This window comes from Silurus aristotelis, assembly GCF_946808225.1.
Source record: "Silurus aristotelis genome assembly, chromosome: 16".
NCBI classification, from domain to species: domain Eukaryota; kingdom Metazoa; phylum Chordata; class Actinopteri; order Siluriformes; family Siluridae; genus Silurus; species Silurus aristotelis.
In genome coordinates, this window is record NC_139589.1 from 6953580 (window position 1) to 6966300 (window position 12721).

Sequence of the window (12721 nt, forward strand, 5' to 3'; positions counted from 1 at the left end):
TCAAAAACAGATTAGAAACAAAGTAATTGACATATGAAAAGGGTTTGAAAAACAATTCTAAGGCTTTGGGACTCTGGCACAGTGGCAAACCACTGTTAGAGCCATTATCCACAAATTGAGAAAACTTGGAACCATGATGACACTTCCTCTGAGTGATTGGCCTACCAAAATTACTTCCATTTAGTGGAACAAGTAAAAGGAACCTAAGCAGAATTAAAGTCCACAATCCTGTCTCAGAGGTCTACATACAATTCCTTGGACTTCATGGCTTGGTTTGTGCTCTCACATGCACTGTTAACTGTGGGACCTCATATAGACAGGTGTGTGCCTTTCCAAATCAAGTCCAATCAACTGAATTTACCACAGGTGGACTCCGAACAATTTGTAGAAACATCTCAAAAACGATCTTTGGAAACAGGATGCACTCGAGCTCAATTTTGAGTGTCACGGCAAAAGCTGTGAATACTTATGTACATGTGATTTTTTTTTTCTTTTTAATACATTTGCAAAGATTTCAAACTCACTTCTTTCATGTTGTCATGAAGATATGGTTTGCATGGTTTGGAGTGGAAGATCTCCTGCTATAGAGCTCTGACCTCAACCCTATTGAACACCTTTGGAAAGTTGGAAACGTTGACTGCACCCCAGGCCTCCTCACCTCACCTACATCAGTACCTGATTTTACTAACACCCCCAATGCCTGAATGAGCCCAAATCTTCACAAGCACACTCCAAAATCTAGCAGAACATTTTCCCAGAGGAGTGGTGGGAATTAGAGCAAATTGGGACAAAACGTGGAATGCAATGCTCAAAAAACACATACCATACTTATGACTAGGTGTCCACAAACTTTTGGCAATATAGTGTATGTCTGAATGAGAGGAAGGGCAGTGGAGTGGTGCTATTGTAAGGAGTAGAGGTGATAAAAGGTGGAGGATTGTAAATTCGAGTCAACAGTGCAAAGTGATGGAGAGTGTGTTAGAGAAGTGAAGAAAAGAGTGCAGGCAGAGTGGAGTGTACAGAAAAGAGTTGCAGGAGTGATTTGCAATAGAAGGGTATCAGCAAGCGTGAAGGGTAAAGTTGATAAGCAATGTTTTATGGTTTAGAGCCAGCGTGTGTGCGTACTCATGTGCAGGGACAAACTTGAAGCCGATATAAAGTCCATGATGTTTAATGTAAATCAATAACGCAAAGTGAAAAACAAACAAAAATAAAACTCCACAAAAAAATCCAGAGAAAAAAATGAAAAGACTAGGCACAATCAAACAGAGAAGCAAATGTGCACTGGGGGATTAAACAGGCATCCGGGTTAACAAAAATTATTCATAAATAAAACCAAATCCCACCTTTAGCAATTAGAGATGAGTGAATCCAGATACATCCAGTTAAATAACCTGATCCTTTATATAACTTAGAATTCATGAATCCAATGCATTGGAATCTGGATCGGAAGGTCACACGTTAAATTCCAGCACCACCAAGCTGCCAGGCCCTTGAGCAAGGCCCTTAACCCTCAGCTGCTCAGTTGTTCACTCTGGATAAGGGCATCTGCCAAATGCCATAAATGTAAATGTAGAAATTTGCTTATAAGAGGAACCACACAGGTAAGACATTTTGTATCTGACTTGTGGATGAATGAGCACAAATCTCAACAAGCAGACTCCAAAATCTAGTGGAACATCTTCCCAGAAGAGTGAAGGTTATGTGGAACGGCATGTTTAAAAAGCACATACAATCCTATAGTCATTAGTCCACGAACCTTAGCTTAAATACAATAGTACAAAAAAAAACAACAAAAAAAAAACAATAAGCGACTGGTGTATATACAAGCCACTGATAGGTGTCATGAATTGATTACCTTGTTCTAGTGGCACCTGTGGGATATGATATCAAGTGAACAGTCATTTATTGATGTGTTGGAAGCAGAAAATATAGATAAGTGTGACTTTGACAATGACCACGTTTTGATAACAAGATCACTCCGTCAAGTCAATAAGCCTATTACATTACTAGAGTAACAGTTTAATAAATACATTTATTAAAATTCTAAAAGACATGCATTTTAGTTCACATTTACATGAAGGTGTGATATGGAAGGGATGAAGAATCTGCCTGTACTTGTACCTGCATCCTTATAAACATCTACTCCAGTGTCTGTCAACTAGAGAACCACCACCACTGCAGCTACAGTGTATGTGCAATTACCATGCGTAAGAATCTAAAAAACATTCTTTTACCTGAAATCCTGATCACTGGAAACTTACTGTTCATGAAACCTTTACTGTTGCAGTGGAAATGCTGTAGTTTTTTTCTAACTTAATATAGTCACGGACTTGAAATGCTTATTGATGGGAGTTCAACAATTCAGACTTATCTGTTGCTTTTTTGCTTCAGAGAAAATGTGCTAAAAGTTCTTTATGCTTTAAATGGAATACATAAATCCCTGCTGATTCACGCAGTTGTCTAATGTGATCTCAGTGACCCTTGCCTGGTTTTTTGTGCCAGACAGGTCAGTCTGAGTACATCAGAGCTGGCTGATCTCCTCAGAGTTTCTTAAAACAGTCAAGAGAGTTTACACAGAATGATGGTGCTTGTTTATGAGAGAGATCAGAGCAGAATGGCCAGTCGATTTGACCAGAAGTCTATGGTAGTTTAACCACTCTTTACAACCATGCTCAGTAGAAAAGCATATCAAAATGCACGCCAAACCTTGAGACGTTTCAAACCTTGAAGGCTCCAGTCCTATCAGCCAAGAACAACATTCTATGGAAGAAGGCTAGAGTGGCCTTGCTTAGACCAAACAGAAAAGAAAAATAAATGCAAGTACACATTAGTTGTAGAATTTTGGTGCCTGCTCGGATATATAAAAATATATATTTAAAACAGTAAAAAAAAAAATCTATACAAAAAAAAGCACAGACTGTAGTTGTTTGTCTGTGCATATTCTCATGCTCTCTACAGTGAATGAGCTATTATTATACACATTTATGACACACTGCACTTTACACTTCACACTGCATCTCTTTACTGTATCCAGGCCTTTACACAGGTGGCACATCAAGCTTGCAATGAAAGAAAAAACAAAACAAAACTTCAGAATTAAATGGGTGTAACGGTACGCAAAATTCACAGTTCGGTACCTACATTATTAAGTCATGGTTCAATTTGGGTACAGTTAGGGGGAAGAAATGCAAAACCTAAAATTGCTTATCGTTTTTCATTAACACAGTTTACTATTATTATGAACAATTGTCAACATCAACGGTTTACATTTTTAAATAATATATATAATAATATTTATATAATAATAATATATAAAATATTTAATAATTTATACAAAATTTTATATACAAAAATAAAACAAATAATTGTATATTTATTTATTATTATTTATTATATTGATTACATATAGTAATCCCATTTGGGTAATATGGTCATGTTTATGTGTGTGGGTGTCTGTTTTCAAAATATGTTTTATTGAACTGTTATACTTATTTCAGCATACTTTAACATTCATATACACCCTATGCGTAATTGTCAGGAATGTCTCCTTTTAAGAGAAATTCTTGAAGCAAATACTAAAGAATCCATATCATGAGACTGTCGTAAAAATGGAAGTGGCACGATTTTGCGCATTCGCAAAACAAAATCATTATAAAAAAGTTTTATAATGCACTAAAAATCGTATTTCGACACACTACAAATCTTATTTGTACTTTCCACATATATTCCACAATATGTTTCTGTGGGGGGAACTCTGATTGTAACTATGTTCCCCATGTAAAAAGAATTGCATGCGGTGCATGAGTACCAAACCGAAAGCCCTGTACCGAAAATTTCTGTATGAATATGTGTACCATTGCACCCCTTTTCAGAATAGAATCTTGGTACCTACTAAATGCCTGTATCTATGGAATAAATTATTTGACATAAACATTACACTTTGCTGCAAAAGACTAATACTTTTGTTCCCTTCAGATGACACAATCCAATTACTCTATAAATCAAATCATAAAAAAAAATCCTACAGTAGAAATATGCCTATTAAAACAGTACTGGTGAACGATACATCATGCAGATGCGCTGGGACACATCATTACTGATGTATCCTGGGGTCATTGGTGTGAAGTACATTAAAATATTCTGGTGCTGTCACTTGGTCACTGGTGTTTCTTTTGCTTTTGCTTGTGGAAGAGTCTGGAGAGGGCGTGCTTCTTGCGGCTGGAGCTGGAAACTTCGGCATCCTCGCCTGTGGACGTGCTGTCCTCGTCCCCTGGGCTCTTCTTGCCTCGGCTTTTCCCTCCTGCAGCTCCGTCTATGTCTATGGGTGGAGTGCTGAGGGAGCGAGTGGATGCAGCTGAGCTCAGGCCACCGGACTGGATGTGGATTTCTCCCAGGCTGGCGCATTTCTCCATGCCAAGGGATCTCTTAGTAAGGATGGGACTGTTGGTTGAGCTGTTTCCACCCCCGTTAGCCCGTGAAAGGACGGACTTACCGCCAAATGCTGTGGACGAACTACGCTGACTGTCAGAGTAATGATACAGAGACGGAGACGAGTCCGAATCCGAGTGGTTCAGATCTCTGAAGGAGTGAGACAGAAAAAGAGTGTCTTTAAAATGTGCTTTATATTCAGCAGATCAGCATAAATATATAAATTGTAAGTTTTGGGTTTATGCACAAATTATTAAAATGTAGTTTATTCAGAAAAATATTATTATTACCCAAGTCACACAAAAGTGCAGCCAGTTAGCAGAGGCATGTATGATGTCTGATGTATCTATGTTTAGTTTTGCATTGAAGCTATGATGCTAATCAGGATCTAACTAACATACTTTTTTAAATACCTGCATCAAACTCAAGCACAATTACTGTTACTGTATCATTAAACATTCAAGTTTCTCAACCTGCAATTGGCAAGTTAACCTGTACATTTGAGGCTGAAAAACTCACTCTGAATTCTGACACCACTGACTTTTAAACCTTTAAAATTATAGTATAAAAGTATAACAGGAAGAACCACTCTACTGTTAGTGCGGTGCAGAAAAACAGTGAAAACATATTCATAATTTTAATGTGAGTAATGTAATTTACACCCCCAGGAGGCACAGCAAGCAGCGACAAAGCATAAATGGTGTTTATGCAAAAGACAACAGATATATTTGTGAAATGGAAGAATATGTATAGCTGATATATTGAAAATAAACATTCTATTGACAAACCTATTGGGACACCTGACTTTTCCAGTTGTTTGTGGTTCTTCAAACTGTCAATGGTTGAAGGTACACAATTGTATAGGCTATTTGAATGCATTTACATTTCCCCTTTACTTGAGCTAGAAGACCTGTTCCAGCATGACAATGCCCTTGAGCCCAAAGTCAGCTCCACAAAGATATGTTGTACATAGGTTAGAGTGGAAGATCGTGAGTGACCTGCTGTAGAGCTCTGACCTCAACCCTTCTAAACACCTTTTGGATTCATTTAAATGCTGACTGCAGCTAAGGATTCCTAACCTTACATCAGAATACAACTTAAATGAGCACAAATCTCTACAAACACACTGCAAAATCTAGTGGAACATCGAAAAAGATTGGGCATTACTATAACAGCAAATTGGAACTAAATGTGGTGGGATGTACATATAAATGTTATGATTAGGTGTCCACAAACTTTGTCTATGTAATATAATTTACACACAGTTTAAAAATTCTGCTTAAAGAAACATCTATGAAACTGCATTAATGAAACAGCAGATGAGCTATGTTAGTGCATTCTAAACCTGGATAAAAGCTTGTTTATTTAAAGATGTGAAGCACTATCAAAACAACTTTATTTCTCTACGGCCTGAATAATACCACTAGAACCATGCAGAATTTTGGGTGTTGAGCCTAACAGCATTTAGCCTTAATCGCAGTGCTACAGTAGTTATGAGTCACATGTGAGCAGTTGGCTGCAAAAGTATTGTGAGATACCCGCTGCTCTCAGCTCTCCGGTGATGGCGTGCGGCAATGAACCCCACGGGCGGGAGGCCGAGCACAGCATCCACAGAGTGGCAGTTAGATGAGCGGTAGAGCAAACCAGTGAAACGAGAGCCAGAGAAAGAAGAGAGTAACAGTGAAGGAGAAGATATAATTGAGGGATGAGAGAGAGTAGCGGAAAGAGAAGGAGCAGGTAAAAAGTCCAGCTGGCCTATAGAATAGCTGCGAGTCTGCCGTGTGTGTGGGCGACTGGGTGGCCAGGGGGTGTGCAGGTGCACCACTTCACTGTCACTGTCCTCTACCAACCTCTGAGAACTCAGCGCTAGGTCAGCATGCTGCGGCCGCACCGGCATCGCACTGGAAGCTGTTGAGAACAACACGCACAATGTTAATAAGTATTTATTTACTGTATTTCAATTATACAAGTTCCCTTTCACATCGGTGTATAAATCAAATGGCAAGTGTTTTTAAATGTACATAATGTACTGTGTAACTGCATCGCCCCCTACTGGGTTTATTCTGGTATTTGGTGTATTACTGTGACGGTGCTTAGGCACTATTATATATGTGATTACACAACCTTGCTGTGCTGAAACCTTTTGCACTAATTTACATTAGCCTGGCTATACAGTGTTGGACAAATCAGTACTTCATTATTCATAGATATAATAGAAACAACATTATTTGATATAGCTTTGTCATAAATGTTGCTATGTGATGTGTTCTGAAAATTGGGCCGGGATGAACAAAACTATTTTATTTACTATTATAAATTTTACAATTACTGAACTCTTTCAGTTCTTAAGTGCAAACATTTGTTGACCTTGTCCTATCTTCACATTGACATTATTGGTTCAGTTAATTATGAAGCCTAAAACCAAACTAAACCAAACATCTGATGATTCAAAAGTTCGTACAGATTCGTACTCAACAAAATGACTAATAGCTGTGTAAAGCACAAACAGATACAGTGATGGTTAGTTAATATTTTTTATGTTAAACTTTTGTAGTAGGTGAGACATAAAGAAAGTAAAGCATATTATGTTTTATTAAAAAAAGATAATGATTCAGGAAGAAAAAAGCTGATGAACAGGAAGTGCAAAGTTATGTGTAAAAAAAAAAGGCTTAGAATGGCAGCAATCAAACCCAATAGTAAAAAGATCATGTTAGTGGATTACAGAGTTCAGTGGTTGTTTCAGCCATTTAAAGGGACATTCGTTTATGTACGAAAGTGACGTTTTTGGTCCTTGGACATTTCCGGTTAGCTAATGCGCACATTAAAAACATTGGCAGGGAGACGCCTTATACACAATGATACTGCGACAGTTTATTCATTCTTGCGATTAAAAATGTAAAAATTAAAAGTAAGACCATGTTGTTCTGGGATTGCATGCTCTCGCAGACCAGGAACTAACTTAAAATAAAAAAAAAAACACAATGTGATGCTTGGATTGCAGCAGTGACTAGCAACTTAATTATATCTAAAACCAAAAAGACATGATGAATTAGAATTTAATATAAATGAGATGAACTGACACCTAACACAGAATTGAATCGCACCGACAAATAGTACGGGAGATCACAATACTTGGTTTATTGAACATTGGGAGGTTAAACTCAAACATTAGCCACAGAATATGGTACTTCAGGTAAATGTTTAAGGGGTCTGGTAATACCAGGTAATCATCTATTTTTAGCTTTAATATCTTAACCGTTTTGTTTTGGCAAAACGTAAAAATACGTGTTAGTCGTTTTGTTTTGACAGGTTTGTGCTTTATAAATGGCGCCACCGGAAATGCTTTAGGACCAGACATGCGCAGTATCATCGCACTGCATTTGTTGTTTACTTCATTGAAATGGCCTATAAAGTGTACATAAGAACACATCCACACATACACGCACAAGGATTTTTAAGGCTAGGTTCTAGCTGTGTTAGTTGCTGACAAAAAAAGAAAGAGAAAGCATTTTCATATCAAGGTTATCGGGTTTTTGGTGCTTAAAGTGTTTAAGTTTAAAGAAGGCGTAACTTGAATATGTTTTGGTATAAAGCCTTATTTAGAAAACCAAATGAATCATCCAATGCACATTCTTTATTTCACCAATTCAGAGGTGTTAGTTGTTGTTGCATTGGATTAGGGGTTTCACTTGTCACCACACTTGCCAACACTTAATGTGATTAATGTGATCCTTTAAATGACTAATGAACATGTGCTAATTTCCATTTATGCCACTTGGCACACACACTTATCCAGTGCAACTTACATTTCTTAATTTTTTTAAATTATATTTACATTTATAAATAAATGTAAATATAACTGAACAGAGGGTTAAGGGTCTTGCCAAAGGGGCCTAGCAGTGGCAGCTGGGTGGTACTGGGATTTAAATATCTAACCTGTTTATCATAAAATCATTAGCTAAACCACTGAATCACCACCTTGGTTTATTTAAGTATGAATTCTTAAACTGCAGAGGAAGCAAATAACTGGGATAAACAAAATAAATTGGTCATTTATTTTAAACAATTATATTGTATTGTAGACAGAATTTTACTTCCTGTACTGTAGAAAGTATTTTACTTGTACTGTAGACAGCATGTTACTTCTTGCACTGTAGACAGCATTTTACTTCCTGTATTATAGAAAGTATTTTACTTCCTAGTCTGTAGACAGCATTTGACTTCCTGTATTGTAGAAAGTATTTTACTCCTGCACTGTAGACAGCATTTTACTTCCTGTATTATAGAAAGTATTTTACTTCCTGGTCTGTAGACTGCATTTTACTTCCTGTGTTGTAGACAGTAATTTACTTCCCCTGCTATAGACATAATTATACTTCTTGCTGAGTAGATAGCTTGAGAAGGTTCTGAACCAGTTGCTTGAATTTTTTTTATTCTATGTTTTCTTTGCTCATCTTATGAAGGGGATGTCTTATTGCTTTAAACATTTAACAGGATTTGTGAAATAATTAAAGATCTTCTGCTGAATATATTGATTCCATATTTGTATAAATCCAGTTACAAATCCAATCAATTCTGATTAGTCAATACTTAGATATATACAAATAATCACTAACAGATGATCTGACAGTCGATCTGGCTGCAAGGTTTATATTACTGTTTACATTCTAATTTATAATAATTTTTCAACTGGCTATGCTAAATTGCCTCTAGGTGTGAAATAGTGTGTGATTGTGTTTTGTGCCATAGACTGACAGACTGGTGTCTGGACCAGAGTGCATTCCATGCATATCTCAGTGTTGCAGTGAAATGCAGTGTTCCTGACCCCACAGGCCCACACTTTAGAAAGCATTTAAACCCGTTTAACGAAAAAGAAAAGAATGTAGATTTTAACTAGCTTCTGTTAGCTTTAGGAGTTAATAGTGCACATTCCAGACTGACAGGAAGAAATGAACAAAGCTGTTAGGATTGTTTAAAATAATGAGGAGGTGATGCCAACCAGAATGTTTCCACAGGCTCTCAGGGGCCATAGGCCAAAGGTCACTCACTCGCCGGTCCATCTGCCAGGCGGCATCTGTAAATATCTGGCAGTTAGAACAGAGTTTCATAAACTCCACATTTCTCTACTAACAGTACAGACTTAAAGGGCAAGAACAGCCATTCAAGCTGAGGGAAAGGTTGCCAGGTTTTCATTCAGTGCAAGAGTGTAGTGTGTGTGTGTGTGTGTGTGTGTGTGTGTGTGTGTGTGTGTGTGTGTGTGTGCGTGTGTGTGTGTGTGTGCGTGTGTGGTAAGCTTGAACTCACATCGCAGCGTTCCAGGGGACAGTATATCTTCGTCCATATCATCTAGATCATCAGAAAGCAGCAGGTGTTGTGGAGGGGCAGTCCGAATCCCCAAACAGGAAGGGTCCAGGTTGAGAGCCGAGGCCAGAAACGACAGGCCTGGATTATTTACAATGCTCATACCTGTGAGAGATTCAATCTGCTGCCAACGATGCAACTTCTCCCTCAGAGCTGCTGTCACCTCCCCTAAAGCCTGTCTGTGAACGGGATGAACTTAGCTGATGCACGTAGCAGTGGCAAAATTTTCTTTCTCTAAATAAAGCGTAAAGAATTATAGCAAGATTTGGAGTGGAGGCAGATGCTGACCATTTGAAAAATTGTTACTGAATGATGAGTTTCAACTAGGAATCAATGTGAGGGCAGGTGTGAGATTATTCATTTGAGACTTTCATTGATTATTTTGTAAAGTGTGACAATCCAGAGAATGCATAGCTCATTTAACACTCTCGTCAATTAAAAACATACTTAGCTGACAAGATTTTGTGATCCACATCGTCCAGTGAGGAGCTGTGAGCCACGTGGAACGTCCCAAACAATGTGCCTCGCTTCTTCTTTATTTTCTCTGCCTGTTAGACCAAAGACACAAACAAAATTTGTGATTGTGGACGAATTAGATGATCTTGTGATCAATTAGGACACATAACGTGCACATGTGCAACATTGAGTGCAAAAACAACTTAAGACAGAAAGACAGTAGACAAAAAGTAGACAAAGTGATGCTGCAGCACGGACCAGTACAGTACATTGGTAAAAGTGCAAAATAGTGTCTAATGGCTCACCCCTTCCTTAGCCACTAAAAGCTGTTTCTCAGCATTCTGTTTTTTTATGTTGTAGTACTGCAACTCCACCTCGTGTGTGACCTGTAGCCACTTCTGCAGAGGTTCAGGAAGAGACCAGCACCTCCTCGACTCCAGCTCCCTCTCTGCCTTCTTCAGAGCTGTGCGCACCTACACCACACACACAGACAATTTAGTGACAGCATTAGCACATTGTGCAGTATGTGTGTATTTGCCAAACAGTTTGGGATTGCAATATATTGTATTTAAAATTTGAGTCTATATTGGCTGTAAGTTTTATTTTAAATTGGGCCCACATTTTAATATTAGTATTTCTCTTACACTACACAACATATAATGGAATCCCAAAACAATACTATTTCCAGCCACATGTGGTTCTTCCCAAAGCTGTTACCACAAAGTTGGAGACACACAATTGTATAAGAGGTTTTTGGATTCACCTCACTTGTACTAGAAGACCCAAACCTGTTCTGGCATAAAAAATGGCCCTGTGTTCAAAGTGAGCTACCTAAAGATATTCTTTACATGGGTTAGATCGGAAGATCTTGAGTGGCCTGACGCTACAGAGCTCTGACCTCAACCCTGCTCATATTTTTTGGAATAAATTGGAAATCTAGCAGCACAGTTCGGTTAGCTTTGCTCTGTATGTTTACTATGTTTTGCCTATTATTTATTTTATGCAGTACATGCAGCAAAACAAAGTAAAACATCATACCAATCCAAGTATGACATTTTTACTGATAATAAAATTCAGTGAAAATCATAGGTGTGTCTTTGTGTGTCTTTGTGTGTGAGTGTAACCTGTTCCAGCTCCTCCTCAGCATATTTCTGGCGGCTTAGTTCATTTTCTGTGCCCCCACGCAGCTCCTGAAGTCTGTGAGCCTCGTTTTTAGCCTCATTAATCTCATTCTTCAACTTCTGCTCCAGATTCACCTTCTCCACCTCCACTGAGCGGTGCTCATCCTGTGCTATCTGGAGCCTACGCACAGACACACACACACACACACACACACACACACACACACACACACACACACACAGGTTTAAAATTTGACATCTACAAAACAAGGCTTTGTCTAAATACGGTAAATAAACATCGTATCACAGACATTTCACCAATTCAACAATTTCACGCATTTCTGAAATCTGTTCATGTGTAACGGCTTTGTAACTGGGCTGTTACTATGGAAACAAATAGAATACATAAACAAGTGCAATAATATAAACTTTTGTTTAATTGTGCAACCAAACATACTGCCCAAGCTTATGTTATAAAATATGTACACCTTCTGACCAATCAGATTCGAGAATGCAGCACTTTGGTGTAAAAGAAATGTCCTATATTTCAAGGCACACAAAATATTTTAAAGCTTTCTAATTTACAAACAAATAATTTTTTATTTAAAAAAAAAAAGGTTAATTTAATTACTTTAAAGATTTATTCATTGCCACACTGCTGTGGTATAAATCGGGCTGCAGTACATCACACTCAGACATTTGTTTATTATTAAATAAAAAACAATATGTGGAAAAAAATAAGGAAAAAGTGTAAACATACATGCAAACTGTATAGAAAGCTGTTTTCAATGTTTGCCAAATATAAGACATGAATAGCTGTGTCTTGTAAAATGAGAAGTGCGGTACATAATCCTACCAGCAGAGGGAGACTAATGAAGGCTGTTGTAAATGAAGTACACAGGTTTTACATTAGAAGTGCAAGATAATCTCATAAACATTCCCTGTATCTTTCCTTTTTTCATCTCATGGTTAGGCTGAACAGAGCCTACCTGAAACAGAACAGACCAACTTTGTCTAAACAAGAAACAAGAAGTGACCTGTTCAGTCACACACACACACACACACACACACACACACACACACACACACACACACACACACACACACACACACACACACACACACAAAGGAACAAAGTTAACAGAACAGCGAGTGGGAGTTGCTCTGTTCCCGTCATCTCACACGCAATACTGATGCAAATGCAGGGTGAACAGGAAGTGAGGTATAAATCAAACTGATGGATATGACACTAGGCAATGGAAGACATTACACAGAAAATGAAACAGGCAGAGGTTATAAAACTGAAGCAAAACTAACTTAAATAAAAAACTACACAGAATAATACAGCTACA

General features: G+C 37.9%; 2 protein-coding genes across 3 annotated transcripts in view; one reads left to right on the forward strand and one right to left on the reverse strand.

The window, feature by feature from the left end:
* The window catches only part of LOC310739120 (uncharacterized protein), a 69466-nt gene that overhangs the window by 18492 nt on the left and 38253 nt on the right, over nucleotides 1-12721 (forward strand). The window lies entirely within an intron of this gene.
* Nucleotides 3741-12721, reverse strand: part of stim1b (stromal interaction molecule 1b) — a 29761-nt gene continuing 20780 nt past the window's right edge. The window contains exons 8-14 of one of the 2 annotated variants that reach the window (XM_083563476.1): nucleotides 11373-11550; nucleotides 10554-10721; nucleotides 10240-10340; nucleotides 9736-9971; nucleotides 9431-9505; nucleotides 5970-6339; nucleotides 3741-4581 (exon numbers count right to left, since the gene is read on the reverse strand). In XM_083563476.1, coding sequence (XP_083419602.1) covers nucleotides 4161-4581; nucleotides 5970-6339; nucleotides 9431-9505; nucleotides 9736-9971; nucleotides 10240-10340; nucleotides 10554-10721; nucleotides 11373-11550 — 1549 coding nt within the window. In that variant the 3' untranslated portion in view covers nucleotides 3741-4160. The remainder of the gene's footprint in view (nucleotides 4582-5969; nucleotides 6340-9430; nucleotides 9506-9735; nucleotides 9972-10239; nucleotides 10341-10553; nucleotides 10722-11372; nucleotides 11551-12721) is intronic. The other variant, XM_083563477.1, reaches the window with a different exon arrangement.